This window comes from Aythya fuligula, chromosome 8 (assembly GCF_009819795.1).
Source record: "Aythya fuligula isolate bAytFul2 chromosome 8, bAytFul2.pri, whole genome shotgun sequence".
Taxonomy (NCBI): Eukaryota; Metazoa; Chordata; class Aves; order Anseriformes; family Anatidae; genus Aythya; species Aythya fuligula.
The window spans coordinates 20,683,925-20,702,918 of NC_045566.1; the positions used below are offsets into that span (position 1 = coordinate 20,683,925).

At 37.3% G+C, this 18,994-nt stretch overlaps 1 protein-coding gene across 3 annotated transcripts in view; it reads left to right on the plus strand.

Annotated features, from left to right (window-relative positions):
- RALGPS2 (Ral GEF with PH domain and SH3 binding motif 2) overlaps positions 1 to 18,994 on the plus strand; it is a 145,602-nt gene that overhangs the window by 100,930 nt on the left and 25,678 nt on the right. For all 3 annotated transcript variants that reach the window (XM_032192116.1, XM_032192118.1, XM_032192117.1), the window contains 5 exons: positions 9,148 to 9,285; positions 10,194 to 10,284; positions 12,336 to 12,403; positions 13,087 to 13,222; positions 13,575 to 13,726. In XM_032192116.1, the coding sequence (XP_032048007.1) occupies positions 9,148 to 9,285; positions 10,194 to 10,284; positions 12,336 to 12,403; positions 13,087 to 13,222; positions 13,575 to 13,726 (585 nt within the window). The remainder of the gene's footprint in view (positions 1 to 9,147; positions 9,286 to 10,193; positions 10,285 to 12,335; positions 12,404 to 13,086; positions 13,223 to 13,574; positions 13,727 to 18,994) is intronic.

Below are 18,994 nucleotides of genomic sequence, written 5' to 3' on the forward strand. Positions count from 1 at the left end.
TATGCGCATGTAGACAAACATTTGAAATCTTCAGATTAGGTTACATTAGGTTGGTTTCTACTCCCTACGAATAAAGGACAAGCTTATAGGCCATACATGGTGCTTGCAGGATATAGTCAGAAGAGGGAAGTAGGGAGGCAGTGCTTATTTTTCAAAAACTTTAATATACATAAATTTTGGACTTGTACAATTGTACATTTTTCTGCTCTTTTGTTAGGTTCATGTATTTACCTGTAGGCATATACTTTTAAAATATTTTATACATACTTATGTATATGCACATGTTTTTCAAGTTTATGTACACACAAACGTGGTAGACTTGAAAAGTATATGTAAAATACACACGTGCACCCTGCTATAACACTACTTTTGAGCATTAATGTTAGGTAGGGTATGAGCTAAACATAGTTGTATTTAATGTTGATGAAAATTATGTATTCGAGCAACTTCAAATTCATAAGGAAAGCCTGTAGCATGGTTTGAACTGCGCTTGTGCATCCCTATTTAGCTATTTTTTAATGTATTTATCCTAATAACACTGAAGTGTTGGGTGTTTTATCAATCTAAATACCACACTGAAGTGTTTCATTCACATGCTAAGAAAATAACGTATTTCTTTTAACTCGGTTTAAATAACTAAAATGCAATGATAAAAAAACAGAAATAGTTTGAGAGTCATTTTTCACTTTGATTTCAAGTATTTGAAGTGATTAACAAAGGTAGCACTAAAGTTAGGGGGAAAACCACCTCCTATTACATGTTTAATTTGGCTTGTCAAGTAGATCGCTCTTCCCTCTGATGCCAGCTGCTGATCTGGCTTTCCTTTGCAGTCTAATGTTAGAAGCTGTACAAGGCCTGGTGCAGTGGCCTTTGTGTGATTGCAGAGAAGAATAAAATAGACCCAGAGAAAGCTAGTAATTTTCATATTGTTCCTGCCAAATCAAGTTTAAGTGCATTTGCAATCCTGAAACAGTTACCCTGATGGAAGAGAGGATGAGTACTGCTTCCTTAACCTTCAGCTTTACAAATGGTAAGATGGCTTTGATGCCAGGTCCACATTCTGGTGCTGGCTTTAATATTATTGCCGCAAGTGACATCTGTTCAGAGTAAATCTATCAAGTCTTTATTTTTTGCCTCTGTTAAGATCAGTGGATGCAAATTTCACAAGATTCCATATGCAATCAGGAATTATTTCTAGGTTTCTTTAGCAAATAGTTTATTGTTGCCTAGAAATAAACTTTATTTTGTTGGCAGTTGTATTACAAGCTCTGCTGTAGAGAAGAAAATATTTGCATTTTGAAAATCATTGATTGCTTTACAATATGGAAAACAGTACAGTTTACAAAATGGAAGGAATACATAAAAGCTTGAGAATATTTATATTTAAATATTTGTTTCTGTATATTTCACTCTTAAGATGTAGTAATGAGTGTTTGGGTATACGGACTGTTACTTTCTTTACAGAAATAGAATTCGGTTACAAGTTTCGTTACTCTTTTTCGGCTGAAGGTATACCTTCTGTTAAAAAAGGGAAAAGTATTGCATTTCTCAGGGGCTAGCTGTGTATTTTTCTTTGGTAATTTCAGACTTTAAAATATTAATCGCTTAGGCAGTGCTCAGAGTTGGAAGTTCATTAGGTTAAATTTTCTCATGAATCATGGTAAAAACCTGGGCAATAAGTCTGTGTGTGGTGTTTAACTTGAGAAGGATGAGTTGAACTAACTGTCCAAAGTTTGACACCTCTGCAAGGTCCCTTAAATTATTTTTCAATGTTTTAAGTTCAGAAGCAGGAAAGGTGACTTCATGGCACATAAAGAATGAAACTGTATATCACTATTCTACTATTTCTTTTCACAATATATAGTGGCTACTTCATAGCCCAAAAAGGTGAGTAACAGTTTAGACCGTGGCAGGTTTTTTTTAAGACCCTATACAGTTACTAAAATAATCAGTGGCTGGGGGGTGGAGGGGAGGAAGCAATATATTTTTCCCCTGAAACACATTAAACCTGAAGTGAATATTTAAAAAATAAACAAACGTTTTGCAGTGCAGCCCCCCCGCTGACCAGGTATGCTGTAGCAGTTTGCTTTCCACATATCTTTTAAGCATTAAGTTTGGTTTGAGTATGTATTGGATAAAAGTAGAACTTCTTTGTCAATACCTGTGCTGTCAGGCCATAAAATCAATGAAATGGACTAATGTGGCATAACCAAATGCAACAGCTGCACAAGGTTATGCCTTAAAACTTGTAAGTAATTGAAGTATCTTGAAATCAACTGACTCATTCAGATAAGCAAAGATGAGCAGCTTCTGAAGACCTACCTGGGCAGGTAACATATGTGCTTCCATGGAAATCTTGGTATTGAAAAAAATCAAGTGTTTTAAGGTGTTGCTTGGGGTGTTTGAGCAGCGTAATGCTGAACTTGTTATACAAGAATTGGTTCTGTGTAAGATATTTACCTGGAGTTTTAATCATCTTAGAAGGAAATGAAAATACTGTTTCAGAAATTTCCTGATGTTCTGGGCAAGCAGCTTAAAAAAATATCAACTGCTTATCCAGAATATCCCCAAATGATGGCCTAATATGTAAGACTTTAAAATGACAAATATTAGAGTTGGGAAGTAGTTGGAGGTTTTTCTTTAATTAGCTGCCTTATGTCACAGGTTCCCAGTTTAGATTTATAACTGCTAGGAGATAAAGTAGCTGAGGCTCAGAGACTTAAAGGCTTTCTGCAAGTCTAGAGTTGCTTGTGTTGGTGAAATACCCCTGAAAAGCAAACCTTGAAAAGTAAGCAAGAGAGATGGTGATTACAGATGCTATCACTTTAAAATGTGTTATTTAACTCTGTATGAGCTGTCATGTTTTTGAAATTAGAATAGACTGTCACTTTGTCATGTTTGTGGGCTGAGCAGTTTTGTGTCAGATTTCTGAAGTGGCTTTGATTGTGTCCTAGTGTGCTGATGTTCTTCTGCAGATGCAGTAGACAAACATGTAGAACTACTCAGCAATGCAGCCTTCATAATCATCTTGTTGGAAATGTTCAAAATTGTGGATAGGGTTTCAGTACCATTTTAAGTTTAATGCTGTTCCTTTGTTTCTTTTCTAGACTGATTCCCATAAATGAAAGTCTTATTTCCAAAATTAGTTTTTATTACTTGAAAAATTGCTAAAAGGAACAAAATTCCAATTTAATAGAGCAAAGTAATGTAGTGGCTACTATTTTTAATTTTTACAGAGAAATTACAAGAACGTGGGCTGTGTTAGCTAAAAATATTGTATTGCTTATAAACATTAGAGTTGCAGGGATGGGGAAGTGTGAAAGCTAATATATATTTGACTTTAAAAATATATATATATATCTGCACAGCAAACTATTTGTTCTCTGCTGAACTGCTTTGAATTTCATGTCCAATGGGAAATGAAATTTGGAGACCCACGGCACAAATTAGAAAATCTGTTCTTTCAGAGCTGATGAAGATCACTTATCCTTGGGCAACGTAGGTTGCTCTGACTGAATGTAAGGGAAGTATTGCAGGTAAATATGTATGGAAAGCATGGTGCTGTACATATCTTTATCCAGAAGATCTGTCAAAAGGATATGGTCAGATGATAAATACCGCGCGTGCCCTTTTTCATAAGCCTCCATTTATCATCACATACAACAGGAAGAAAAGCGGCCAGTTGTTTTTGTTTTGTTTTTGACAAATTAAGCGATAATGGTGAAAGGGAAGGTCCTGTGAATGTAACAGCAGTTAATCAGGGAGCTCTACTATTGATGTTAGGTGTACTTCGTTTTATGTTAAGCATTATCTAAGCAGCTAAAATAATTAAAGCTATTTATATCCACATAAATAAGCACAGCCTTTGTGTAGTTTTTAGTTTAGAAGTGGGTTCATAGCATTACAAGTCGTATTGCTGTGAGGAAAACACTATAGAAGAAGCGTTCACATGGATTTCTGATGTATGAGTATTTTTGTAAATTAATTTTCCCCTGTATAAACAAGTGCTTCTCCACTAAGTCATTCTGCCTTTGGTGGAATAACGGGATTGCTTTCAGTTGTGTTGACTGGAATCCAGGAACAATACATTGTTGGGTTTTGTTTGTCAGATATATAACATATTGATTTGCAGAATTCTACTGTTAGATGAACCGGAATCTGATCCCTTTTAGAAAAGGCCATCTAAAAATATTCAGGTGGTTTTGAAGCAGTTGCTGCCAGTGTGTCATTCTACAAATGATAGACTCTTAGAAATGCTCTGCAGAAGAGGTTTGCAAACTTTGTCATACAAGATACTCAAAACACAGTGCAATATCATAATATTTCTAGCTTTTTGGTGAATTTTTTTAATGTGAGGATTCCTTTCCGTTTGTAAATGCATACCAGTAACATTTGGTGAGAGCATTTTAAAAAGCAGGTACAATAGACTGGCGCATTTTGTGTTTGTAGATGTGTTACTTGGGGCCTCCAGGGTTCTCTGTGGAACAGATACGGAAGGCATCAATCATCTGGCGCAGTTTGCTGAAGGAACTTGGGCTTCATTCATCGCTGTATAAATTGCAAGGACCAGACTAATAGGGCATGTTATGAACAGCCAGTTGAGCCCAGTAAAACAATAATTAAAACCTGATAATAGCCATGTAGTTATTGGCCAAAGTTTACACGGCATATTTTTCCATCGTGTATGAGAGCATTCTAGCAGCAACACCATAATATTAGCAGTCCATTATTTGTTCAAAATGAAGCATTTCAAAATTTCAACTCTAAAGTTGGAAGACAGCAAAGGAGAAGGAGTTAAAATCTTGCATGTTGCCATTTTATTGCTTTAAAGTTATTGACTCAGCTGTTTTCATTTGGAAAAGATTTAGGAATTGTTCGAAGTAATGTAAATCAAAAGCTTGGGGAATAATGAATGAATGGAGACTGGCGTCCAAAGCACATAATGTAGATTTCAAATGTTTTTGTTGTCGTTACTTAGGTTGTTCCCTTTAATGTGTAAGAAGCACAAAAGAATAGTAAGAAAAAGGGCTTAAGAACTTGGAAAGGATCCATCTTTCTGTTTGTCAAGACTGCTTCAGACTTTTTCATTCCATAACTCCTAAATTTTATTTTTTTCCATAACACTTTGTCTCTTCTTTTAGAGTCACCCCCTTCGTTCTCTCTTATTGTGCCAGACATTGCTGAGAGTTTAATATGAACACGTAACTTAAATGCTTTTCCATTGTCCTGGATTATTTACTGTACTCTCATTACAAAGTCAGTATGAAGAAAGGCAAGAAATATAAAATTGGTTTAACAAGTTCTTTTTTCTTCCATACCTTCGTCCTGGGTTTGTGAAAGCATTTGTGTTTTAATCATTGACTTTGAAACTGTGTCTTTCCCCCTCTCCCACCACCCCTATAGAACTGTAACAAAACCCTCTCTTTTCCACTTATTTTCCACTGTTGCCTTGCATGTTGCATTTCATTTTTATGAAACTATTTGGAAACAAATTACTGCTAAATTAAGTTACAGTTAACTTCTCTCTCATTCCACAAACCTTTCAAGGAAGGGGTTAGTGTCCATTACAGCAATTTCTTTGGATTTTCATTTCCATAATTGTTTGTGCTGCAGACTTAATTATTTTCTGAAGCACTGTATGGCTCAAGTTTCTTGGTTGATTGTACAACTCAGACTACTTCTACTACTCAGGAGTAACATAATTAAAACTTTAGTTGAAAAGGTTATTGCTACTTAGAGATGTGCACTGGTTTACTAGTTATTTTACAGTACTTTTATTGAGGTGTCCATTTTCTAGTAATGCTAGGTCTGTGCATTAGTGCTGGGCAAAATCGAGCTTCCCTAAAGTCGATAGAAACTTTGGCTTTTGCTTTCTCATGGGATCTGAATTTCCCATTAATATGTTCACAATATCTAAATTACATGCTTAACAAAGAATCTGGTAGCACTGATTTTCTGTAACTTTATAGAACATAAAATTTACAGAAGATTTACAGCTAAGCGACTGAAACTTCCAACTGGAATGAGTTAGGCAGAGTGCTTTTTAATTCTTTCCAAGTTTCCAAAGTCTACCGAATGCCACAAAAGCGGGTTTTATATTTTAGCTGTCAAACCGTTCTCAGGCTGAGAGATCTGTTTGTTCACAATTGTATGTGGATGGTAGATGCGTGTACAATTCACAAATAGCTCAAAATTAGACTTGCAAGAAAGAATAACATTAAAACTTACCAAGGGGGGGGTGGGGGGAATCTTGCAGCTGTTTTGCTTCTGTGGTAGATGGAGAATCCGGAGGCCAAGTCGCGTTGTCTCTGTGTTACCCGATGTTGTGGATTGTTAATCTGCAGTTGGAGTTGAAAACTGCTTTTGTCTTTCTCTGTTAGATCCAAGCTGTACTGAGGAATTGGGTTTCTCCATGCGATGACTGAGCTATTTAAATCATTTAAAAATAATAACGAGGGGGGGAAAAAAAGTTCCAGTATGTTTTATTCCAGAAAAAAAAAAGAAAGCAATGCCTCTTTGAAACTGCAGTGTTTTACTCTCACATGCAGAAGTGCACTAACCAGCTACAGCTGACCCAGATTCCATATACATCACATTTGGACAGTTTTTTTAAACAAACACACACCAGACGTAGCCGTTCAGCCCACCTATGATGTCACCGCCAACACACGGAAAGCAGAAGAAACTCCTCCTTCGGATTTCCTATCTATACCCTCCAGAAAAGGGAGGGGGTAGGGAGGCCAAGGAGTCCCGAACAAGGGCAGATTGTTTGCCAGCCGAAGGGAGGGTACCATATGGCAACAGACTGTGCAAGAGTTCAGCAGGCAATTACAAATCAAACATTTTTACTACGCTGCCTAAAGATGCCTTTCAAGTTATTACAGTGCTGGGCTTCATTTAGAAGAAAGATTCTTTCAGGCTGATAAAACTCAATTTGTGTTGCTGGGAATAAAAGGGGCAGCCTGGCTGGATACAACAGGAAAAATGAACCATTTATAGGCCGGGAGAATGTTCAACAGAACGTTGCATTCAATTCTTGACGTTCACTTAATAGGAAACAGTTTGAGTTGTTAAACGCATGAAGTCCCTGCTGCATGTGGAAAACGTTAAAGCTGTGTGGGATGATTTTGGGTAGGTATCAGAATATTTGATAACATCTGATGAGCGTTAGAAGTAGCAAAAGCTGCAGAGGTGATGCCCTGTGAGGAGCGCAGAACGCAGTTGTGTCGAGCTGGGCAGCACTTGTGTGCATTCACTTCACTTTTAGTGATCTCTCTGGTTCCTTCACAAAGAACACACCGGTTCCTTTTGCAAGAACTACCTTTGTATGCTTTCAGAACTGCTTTAGACTTTATAAAAATGCATCAAATAATCTTAGGGGATAGCTCTCTATGGAAGAGCTCTTGGTGTAGCTGAAGGAAAAATCCATGCTTGATGGGACAAGTCACTCAGAAAGATTGGGTTGTAAAATCGTGCGTAACACTGCAGGTGCTTCTCACAGTGAATCTCTTCAATCAATAAGCATGATTTACTGCTTTCCATGGAGGATCAAGCAGGTTTGGGATTTTTAAGGCCCATGTGGACACTGCTGAGCAAAGCCAAGTTCAGGATGGCTTACGCAGACTAGGTAGCATTGCAATAGGAATGTATGTGATCTTTCTGATCATTCTTTCTATCTTTTAATAAGCTGATTTGAGCAGAATAGAAAATAGAGAATTTTAGTAGTAGATCAGGTCATGTGTAATACCTTTTTATTCACTTTTTTATATACCACCTTTCAACCACAAGTATTTTAATTTGTTTCTGTGTGTGTGCGCGCACACGCGCGTGTGTGTGTTTATTTTGGAGAGATGCCCAGAGTTTCCCAGCTCACGCTGAGGACTGTGCTGGTGAGGTGCTACACAAACACAACTGCTGCTCTGGTGAGCTTGTATTAATAGTCTTCCACCTGTAAAGCCACGCTTCTTGTTATGATTCTGCTTATACAAGGCTGAGTGTGAAGCAAAATATACTTTCAGAAATTCCCTAATACTGAAACAAGTTTCTTGACAATATTATTTAAGTTTGGATATTAGATTTTAGATATTAGTAGGGTCTCTGTGTTGTGGAAGATGCAGAAGAGCAGTTGCTTTTTCATGGTAGGGTTAGTTGGTCTGGATGTTTCATTTAATTGAAACAAGAACGATTAGAATTTGGGTGAAGTTCTAGAAACCAAGTTTTATTTAGAATTAAAATAAGCAGTTTATAACATTAATATGTAAGGAGAAGGGTTTGAAAGAACAGTAAGATTACGGTGCTGGTGTAAAGAAGAAAGTAAGCAGAAGCCCTGGAGACCTAAAAACATGTCTGTTGGGTTTCAGCAGTTACAGCTAGCAGAAGCTGCAGAATTCACGCTGCATTTCAGTGTGCGCGCACTTCTTGCCTAGTTATCCTTTCCCAGTTATCTTTGAGTTTGAGTTTCTACTCAGGTTGAAGTTGCAGATATGTTTTTTCCTTCTGTTATTTTTTTCTTTTTTTGCTGAATTGGAGGAATGAAATAGTAGATTTCCTAAAATCATTAGTAATTTTGATCATGTATTTTAGTTCTGCGTGTTCACTATGCTCCCATTTGTCAAGGGAACAAATAGTTGGTAGTACGGCAGATTAGGTTCATGAGTACTTCTGCTTGCTGTTGTAATTATTTCTAAATGTAGAACTGTTAAAGACACTGTCCCTGGTGAAGACAGTCAGTTAATACATGCCTGGTGTGATGCAGGAGAAAAGGATGCTCTCTGTGTCCCATTGTGACTTGCTGTCCAGGGTGGCACGGAAAATTAGCTGTGCTTACACATGGCATCTGCAAATACAGCTGAGGTAAGACTAACAGAAGTAAGGATTAGTGATGGAGGGAAGTGCAAATTCCACCCAAGACAAGGGTGATGTACTTCCATGACAGTCCAAGCTCTATTACTGTTTTGCTTTGAGGTTTGAAGGCTTTCACAGATCTTGATGAAATGATTTCTCAGGCACAGCCAAAATAATATATTGAGGCAATGCTGTTGTCAGTTTCTTTGCACACTAGGAAATGAAAGTAAAATATTCTTGATGATTTTTTTTTTTTGGTAAGTGTGAGACACTAAAGAAATTTTTCATTCTGGTCTTGCCCAGGTATTTATCTGTCAGACTTGACATATATCGATTCTGCATACCCATCAACAGGGAGCATCCTGGAAAGTGAGCAAAGAACAAATTTAATGAACAACATCCTCCGAATTATCTCAGATTTACAGCAGTCATGCGAATATGGTAAGCTAGCGTGCAAATATTTCACCATTAAAGAGCAATGTTAAAAGTTTCAATACTTGTCTTTCATAATACTGTGCAAGCAAGGCCCAACCAACTTGTGTCATTATGACTCTCCCATACCTTCGCAGTGCAAAACTGTTGTAGAAGTTTATTCTGACATTGTTGGTTGTGATAGAGCATCGACATGAAGAGAAAATATAAAATTCCCTTTTTCTTGCATTTTTGCAATACATATTTTTTGAAGAAAAATGTGGAATACGTTGTATTTAATAGTAGTTTTGCTAGCACATTGTAAACTTGAATCTGTCTTCCATAACTTTGTGACAATGAATTATAAAAGTAGTAGGATTGTTTTCAGAAAAGTTCTTTTACTGGAGATAATAAAGTGTGTACAACTTGTCTTTTGGACTTTATAGTGCTGTTCATAGATCAGATAATGTATTCTTTCTTCAAAGGTGGTCTCCTTTACAGTCCTTCTCTTCAATTTCTAGTAAAGTTGTAAGGCTGCATTTATAATGGCAGAATATGATATTAGCACAGGATTTTGGCTCCACTGAAAGCTCAGTATAATGAGAATGTGAGCTGTGATGTTCTCATATGCAGTCCTATAGGTTTGGGACTTCACTTTGGCTAGGGGTTCTCTGTGGCTTTTCCCTTCAACATACTCTGATAAGCAGAGCATCTCAGAGTGCTCTATGGAGAAACATACCTGGCTTTACTTATGTGGGGAATATCAGCTCAATGCATGAGAATTTGTATGAAGGACAACGTTTCAACAGCAGTAGGGTTTGTAGTTTGTACCTCTCTCCCATAAAAAGGCAAGGGATCTGATTCTGTTTAAATAATTTCTGGAAAATAACTTTGCTTAATGAACGGTACAGTGATAATGAATGTCATCTGTTCTCCAGATATTCCTCTGTTGCCTCATGTCCAAAAATATCTAAACTCAGTTCAGTACATAGAAGAACTACAAAAGTTTGTAGAAGATGACAATTACAAGTAAGTATGAAATGCTGTGACTGACTGTAATTAATGACAAAATAACTTCATAACACAAAGCACGTCACTTTTAAGATTCTGCTTACAGCAAGCAATTGTGTCTCCAGTTCATCTGTTGAAAGTGGGAGAGTTACAGCAGGGAGGGTCCTTTGCTAAGATAAGTTAATTTTCAGCATGCTGGATGGCACATTGTCTTCCTTTTGTGTATTTGATTTAATCTGCAGACCCCTCTGAGTGTTCTCCAGTGGAGACTCCATTCTTGTGTCTCACATGCAACACTCTTTCAAGGGATTTATCTTACTGACTGAACAGAATGGAGCTAGGCTGTCATTTTTCGTCAGAATAAAGTCATCTGTGTGCAGTCCCAAGTTCTTACTGAAGGGTTTAACTTTTATAAATCCTCATTTTATATTTCTATCCTTGGATTAGGTTATGCAGCGTAAAACAAACACTTGGTTTTTGACAAGTGAGATGTTATACATCTGTCCCTTCCAAAGTATACCACCCCGAGCAGAGGCTTTTATTCCTTAATGAAAAGATTATTGCTGTATTAAGTGATTTGGCATCCAGCAAAATGGGAGGATGGAAGTCTCTGGCAAGAGATGAGAATAAGCTCCAGGGAGAGGAAGCAACCTAAAGCAGATCTGTTGCATATGAAGAAAGTTTCTGTTTAGTGCTGGCTCATCTGCTTGAGGAGGTTCCCTGCCCATTCCCATCCTGCCTGCCCGGGACGTTTGTCACCTGAGTTGTATAGAAATTGGTTGGCTGTGTTCTAATGGTGTGAGGGGTATGTATGCTAAGGGGGCAGGTTATCACAAAATAAAGCTTTGTGGTCAAGCATTTGAAGGAAAAAAGTTTAACTGCAGTGTCTGGTTCTTGCTTTCATGGATCCCCCACCCCACCTTCCTTCTTCCCTAGGCAGGAATCTTGTACTGGTGGGAACGTTATTGCTGAAGGAACTACAGCCTCTTCAGCCTATACAACCCAAGCTTGGTTAGCAGGGAAACAGAGACAATTACAAGTAGTGCAGAAGCAGGTCTGCTATTCAGAAAGTCTCTTTTTACACCCACGTGCTATATCAGTCTCCAAAGTAATTTCTGCTGTAGGAGAAGAGTGTATTTTGAAGAGTCACTTATAGTAAAAGTGGCTATTCTTTGTGTTCCGTGGTGTCTGCTAAAAGGCTGAAGTTAGAGAACAGTCACTGTGAATTGAGTATGTGTTTTTTCTTGCTGAAGGATTTTATTTAAGAAAATTGAACTTTAAAATTGTAATGAATTGTTGCTAAACTGTCTAGTGATGAGGAGAGGAGCCGTCAAACTTATTCTCCCCAGAATTAAACAGTAGGCTTTCCCAAGCCTGCTAATTTCAAAAGTTCTATATGCAAATTGTGCAAGTGAGATGTTTGATTGTTCTGGAGTTCTGGACTCTGCCCCCTTTACAGTACTACTGGAAACAGCATTTTAAAGTGCCTGCTTTAGAAAAAGCTTGAATTATTGATGCAGTCAAGTTGATAATGTATCTTCCAAAATGCCTGAGAATGATTTTGGCTTTTATAATAGTAAAGGCAAATGGCTTGTCCCACTATTGGAAAAAAATCAGCATATGAAGTGTAGTGAGTCTAAATGCTTTATGCCAGATGAGGGGCAATGGCACAGTTCCCTGCTGCAGAAGATGTTGCAGTGCTTTGCTGTAGTCAAGGTTTTGCTGTTGTCTGTGAACCTTCTTCAGCATGGTATTGCAAGCATGTCCTGGTCTATATGAGCCAAAGCAATAGGTTAAATTACTACACTGTGCCCTAGCACGTCATTTTCTGAGTGCAGAGTGTTGCTGCAATAGTGTTTTTCCACCTAAACAAAGAAATGTTTGCAAATAATGTGTGCTAAATATAACATGCAAGATTTTATTAAGGTCACAGTGTTGCAATTACAAAACAAGAAGTTTTCTGTTGTAAACTTAGTATGTGTTTTGTTTGTTTGTGTGTGCATTTGTCAAACACCTTCTTTTTGCATGTTTCTATTTCCTGACAAATTTTTTATGCTTCTTTAATGCAGGCTTTCATTAAAGATAGAACCAGGGACCAGCACCCCCCACTCTGCTGCTTCCAGAGAAGATTTAGTAGGTAAGTGCTTAATAAATGTGAGAAGAATTTAGGTTGCCAAACATATTTTTGAGTTGCAAATGTGGAAAACATTTGCTTGAGGCTAATTAAAGCAGTATGAAGTATAAATGCTGTATATGGGTAATAAAAGTTCTTAAGTTGGCCTGTAAAGACATTTTTCATGAAATTGAGTCAGTTTTGTAGGTTCTTGATGTATTGTAGCACTAACTTACTAGTGTCATTTGGGGGTGAAGAGCTATTAAATATTCATTCTTTGCGTCTAGACAAAAAGCCTTCATCTAAGCTTCGTGGAAGAATATGCTTCCAAACAAAAGTAAATTACTTTTGATTTCTGAGAAATTGGTGAAGTTGGGAGTTCCAAATGTGGAGATCAATGGGACTTGTTTAATGTCAGTGTAGCTAATGGAACAACTTTTAGGACTTACCAAATGCTTATAGCTGGATGGTATTTGAAATAATTGTTTATTTGTAATCCTGTGGGTGGAAAAAAAGCCTAAAATACCTATATTTTTACATATCACTAAGAGTATATCAATAAATTTATTACGGGGTATCTCTTACCGTTTTTTTCTATTTTTTTTTTTTTTTTTTAATTTTTTTTGTAACTTTTCCAAGGTTTTCTTAGAAGTAACCCTGACAGTAATTCCAAGGTTACTTGGGAGTAATGTCTTTTCTGTTCCCAGGCTCTGAAGTCGGAGCATCTCCACAAAGTGGACGGAGAAATGTTGCAGCTGAAGGAGCCTTGCTTCCACCAACACCCCCTTCACCTAGAAACTTGATTCCACACGGACATAGGAAATGTCACAGTCTGGGATACAAGTCAGCATTTTATTTAGCCTGAAAATCCTCAGATTTGTTTTATATTACCTTTCAAAACGAAAGCTTTGCTTTTAAAAAAAAAAAAAAAGAGTATTGTGGTTTGTACACTGTATTTCACTTAGAGACCACTTCATGGCAAGAGAGCTTAATCATAACTATAGAAATAGTGTCACAACTGAAGATAATTGGTCAAAACAGGAAGCCTATGTCGCTCTTATGGTAGTAATAGCCAATGGGTTAGCCAAAATAGGCTTTTTCCAAATGACAGAACTTTGTCAGAATGTTAAAAGCAGCAACTTTTAAAATGTATCAAAGATAATGTTGTAACAGTTTTATTCTGATTTTTTCCTAGTTTCATACACAAAATGAATACGGCTGAATTTAAAAGTGCAACGTTTCCCAACGCAGGACCAAGACACCTACTGGATGACAGCGTCATGGAGCCTCATGTCCCATCCAGAGGGCAAGCAGAAAGCTCTACTCTTTCTAGCGGAATTTCAATAGGTAGGAGTTGTAAGCATACCTGTGCAGTAAAGGATCTTTTAAGAAAGATTTTAGCATGTTTAGTTGTAACTAAATGTACAGAGATTGTATATGCAGTGGTGTTCTATTCTAAAATACCGATTCTATTCTGGAACAAACTTGAGAAATGTAGGTGCAGAAAGGTAGCTTAAATTGTACAGCTGGAACCACAACCTAACAAATTATGAACAGAAAGAACGTTTTCTTATATCCTCTTTAATGACGCGACCACTGTTACCTTTGTCTTCCTTCATGGGAGTGAAGGGAAGCACAGGACACCTCACCTCCATAATTCAGTCCAATTTGGAAAGGTTTTAACCTAAAAAATTGACAGAACTGTCAGTTGCTGTTAGGCTTTAGGAGCATAACTGATGAACGCTTTTAAGTTGTCTTTTCAGGAATAGGTAACAACTTAACCTTCAGATACCAAGATGACATCTATTTTGACATTTTGAAGTCATTTATCTTCAAATGTTTAGGGTATTCTTTTGAAAACTTCTGCTTCCTGAGTTTCTTAGGGGCCAGCAGTTGCTCCTTATTCCTGTTGCTCTCAGAGACTTAAAGGAGAGGATGGGAAGAGGAAGGCAGGTGCCTCTCAGATCCATCTAACTGCAGCCAGAGTTGAGATATGAAACTTGTGTCACAGTCCATTTTCTCAAAATGATTTGCCCGATAGAATTAATTGGTATTCAGTTTTTACAGTAATAGTTTTTTTGGACTTATATATATACACACACTTTTTTTGGACTTAATTTTAAAAACCCATTTTGCTTTTTAGCCTTCATGGGGAGAAACAAGGTCATGCAATTCAGAATTATGCATTTTTCAGTAGCTGCTGATGTATTTTACCAAGGAGAAAGACTTATTCTGAGCAAACACTAGATTTTTCATTTGAAGAAGTCAAATATATAGATGCATTTAAAAAAAATAAATATATGCTAATAAGAGAGTCAGTGGAACTAGCTTAGATCAGAGTAGCTTGAACCTTTTCACATCAGAAAGCTTCCACAATTAAATGTGCGTTGCTTGCCTATTTTCTGTAGATTGTCTGCTCTGGCAAGGCTTGTCATTTCAAAATCATGAAGCGGGCATGGCAGTACTTAAGCATACAGACAGTTTGTATTCTCTGGAATTACACCATACAGGAAACAGAAGCTCCTCCTGCAGTTCCGATTTTCCAAGTACAGTCTTCTCAGTATTATGCAGGATTTAGGGGAAAATGCAGTGCAGACTTTGGGATACTGCTAGAGATGCAGCATTGCCTTTTTCTTAGAGCAGTTGATTTGTATCCTTCAGTTAGTGCCTTAGTTGTTTTTTCTTACTGATGTTTCTCTCTAAATAACATACGATACTTCTTTCCAGTTGACCCATTTTTCAGGCTAAATTGTTCTTTTACCTCCACCATAGTTTACCAGGAAGGATTTTGCCAGAGTTCACAGTTTTGCATGAGATACGATTCAGAACCCGTTGCCATTTAGAAGTTTGGGAGAATACAGGGTTTTCCTAGTTTGTGTCGTCTCTGAATTTCTGACACTTTATTTTTTTTACCTTGCTTGGCTCAGGCAGAACCCTGTTGACTTGCTGTAGTCACCCTTAACAAGTTGGAACAAAATTGCCCCTTCAGAAGGCTTTTATAAATCACTTGTAAAACGTCAAACTTACATGTTTGTGGAAGATCATCATTTGTGGGTAGAACTCCCCCTGTTCTATTCTCCTCCACCTCCAACTTCCCCATACTCAGATATTTAAGTTTTTAGCAATCTTTAACTGTTTTTGCTAACATCGCCATTGTATTTGCCACTTGTTGATTATGAAAATTTCTGTGATGCAAAAGAGGAATAGAGAAATACGTAGAAAGAGATTATGTTCTGGAGTCTTGCAGTTTTTATTAATGAAGAATTCTTGGAAATGCAACTTGTCTGGCATTCTGTACTGCTGCTTCAGCAGTATTTAAGGAAGTTGATTGAAGCTGCTAAGTTTCTCCATCAGGTTTGAAGTAGTCTGTTTACTCAGTACTTGGAAATCATACAGTCACTGCAGCAGAGGTGGTTTAATGTGTTCTGCACAGCTTCAAAAGACAGACAAGAAAACTTCTGAATCTGTGTACTGAAAAGAGTGTTATTCCTCTTTCTGCCCATAAATGTGGATTTAAACCTGTTCCTCTAGAAACAGGACAACCTTTTCTTAGATAAAAGCCTATACAAGACTTACATTTTTGGATAAACGATTCCTCTTCAAAACACAGACAGCGTTTCTGATATGCCAGTAGCTTGAATGTGACCTTAGTGATGACTGTAATATTACTTTAAATCACCATTTTGGACCTTTCCAATCCTTGGAGGACCTGATATAATCTGCTTCTAGATCAGAGATCAAAAAAGCAGCAGTGTAACAACAGCTTTTTATGGGATGATTATGTGCAGCAGTCTACATTTATGTTATCTAAATCATTAGAGCATGCAAGTCTGTGCATCTTTCTCGTCACACCCTTTGTCAATCATCATTGCTGTTAACAGATTACTGTAGTTCCTTTACAATTCAGTAAAGCAATTTGTAGAGACATTACAAAGATTCTTCAGTGTACTGCGCTTCTTCAGATACATAAGGACTTGGTCTAAACAGTTCTTGCTTCTAGAACTTATGCTAGGGTAAGGGAGCCATACATATATCTGATTCTGTTGCCATTTTGTTTTGAAATTTGTTTTCTGAACAGAAGTAAAAAATTCTTCCATCAGTGCTATGAATATCCTAATTAGAAGGAAGAAACAATCGACCAGACACATACACAATGTGAAATGTTCACTTGAATTCAGAAATGTTAACGAGGAATTTCTTGTCTGAGTTTTGGGCATTCATGATTTATCTGCATTTGAGCTAGTCATCTGGGGCTTTTTGTAATCACGTGGAGAAATAGGATCTTCAAGGATATGATTCATCTCATTCCTAGGTGGGTGGCTAAAAGGTGGTTATATGATCTGTGTCCTTAAGGCACTGCTTTTAGGTCCATGGACTACAGAGAAGCAGGGATAGATGCTTTTACTTTTTTGTGGAAGTTCATTGAGAACCTCTCACTACTTGCTATCAGTAGGTCTTAAAGCTAAAAAGGTAATTTTGTCTTGTGGTCACTCGGTTTTGTTGTAGCCACTCTATCCACACTTGAAAGAGCAAGCGTGCTGTTCTGAGATCTAAGCGTTGCTTTTGGATGGGTTCAAGGAACCAACCACCTGTAAACTTTCAGCAGCAATTCTGTGTGTATTTACCCACTGTTTCCTTCTCACCTAAAAGTAGGATAAATTAAGGTGCTGTTACTAGATCATGGTTCCATTTGGAGATAGCATTAATCTTTCCTTTATTTGTAATTTTTTTTTTAAGAATCCGGTTTTCTAGCGCTACCTCAGTTGCTTATACTTTCTCTTGTTTCTTCTCGTGTTCACATATCCTCCAGTATCTCTGCAGCAGCACACCTTTATTCATGGTTTTAGGAGTTTTGGATTTCCACTACTTACAGTTTGGCCCAGCTATATTACTGCATTTGTTTTGCAAAGCTGAATTTGTTTACAATGACTTGTTGTTCAAATAAGTCTGCAGATGTAAAGGAAGTATGTGAAATAACCCTCTCTTCATATGTTGCTTCTGTGTGTTTTTTTCTCCTCTTATGCTACCTAACATACTGGATGCCAAGTAATTTTGCCTGGAAAGCTTTTAAGCATGCAGTTTCACAGGTACATCACTTCAGATACAGAAGTATTAACACAGAAAGAAATGGCTGAAACAGAGAATTTAATCTTAGGTGCTTAACAATTCAAAGAAAGCATACTTGTTTGTTTATATTTGTAGCAGTTTTGGATGCAAATTCACTTCTAACTTTGGTGTGTTCTCTTCCTCAAATCATTTCTTTCTTCCACTTATTTTTTTCTAGCCCACGCTGCTGTGGATGAAAGCTCTGGAAAACTTAAGGCTCATGAACATTTGCTTTTGTTTGTATGTTCCAGTCACTTAAGGATAACTCGATCCCTTATTTGAATGCCATCAGAAAAAAATAATGCTGTAGAGTGAAAGAAAGGCATTTAAAATCAGTGCAAATTAATGTAAGAAAGTGCATTTATAAAAACAGTATATTTTGCAAACCTAAGCTGGCATAAAATGCTTACAAGGCTATCAAAATTTTAATGAATTCCTCTATTAAGTCACCATCTTGAAGTACTTGAATTCTACAAGGGATTATATTTCTCTTTAAATAAATGAAGTATAGGTGTAGGTATACAGTGTATGCATTTTCAGGTTTTTGGCAGCCTATACAGTAGGGAAGAACTCTACACAGCCAATGTTTGTTTGAATCTTTACCCTGTAGTACACTGTTCAGGTGTTTAGGACTCTTGAGTCATCAGCAGTCCGCTTGAGAAGATCAAAGATTGGGTAGAGTTTCAGTTAGAAGATTTTTATTTCTTTGATATTCCATTTAAATGACTATGTAGATGCCTGTCTCTTCCCCTGAATGTGGATACCCCATTTTGCTGTTGTGAACCACTTCTTTATTAGGGATAGGATAAATATCAGAGTTGTATGGTACTTTAGGTGAAAAACGCACATTTAGGTGCATGGATTTGAGAAGAGAAAAGAGGGACGTACAGGAGCTTCAGCACCCCTTGTCTTCCCCAGTCCTTACTCATTTTTGAATGGGGCACTTGCTTTGGGTGTTCTGTGATTAGTGCAGCTGTAAAAAATCCTATTTCTGCATCTGTATCCACGTGGTTCTGTGTTTTTGCTAGCTTTTCATGATTAAATTTGCTATCAGTGATGATACTAGATGTTTGCGTGTTAATAATCTGGCAGCATGTTGAGTTGTTTGCCAGTCTTTACAGCATTATTATTAATTTGCAATCCCAAGCTGATTTATTTAAACTTTGCATAGTACTTACATAATTCTGAACAAGTTAAATATATATATGAAGATTTTCATTATGGTAGTAGACATAACAAGGCAGAACGCGATTCTTAGTGCGAGGAATCCATCTCCATGTTTGCTGGGCTGTACTGTGCTGCAGCAACTGCTGATCAGGCCTACTGACCATTTTTCTTATGTTTTTGCCTTAGAATTTCAAGCTCTGTCAGGTCAGTCTCTGGCTATAGTGACTAGGGCTCTGGAAACACTGTGTGGCTGGAGCCAAAAGAGTGTCAGTTGCAGATTTGAGAGAGGGAAAGAATTTTCAGTCTGAATACTTTTTAAGCTCTTTGGGGTTGGTTTGTTTA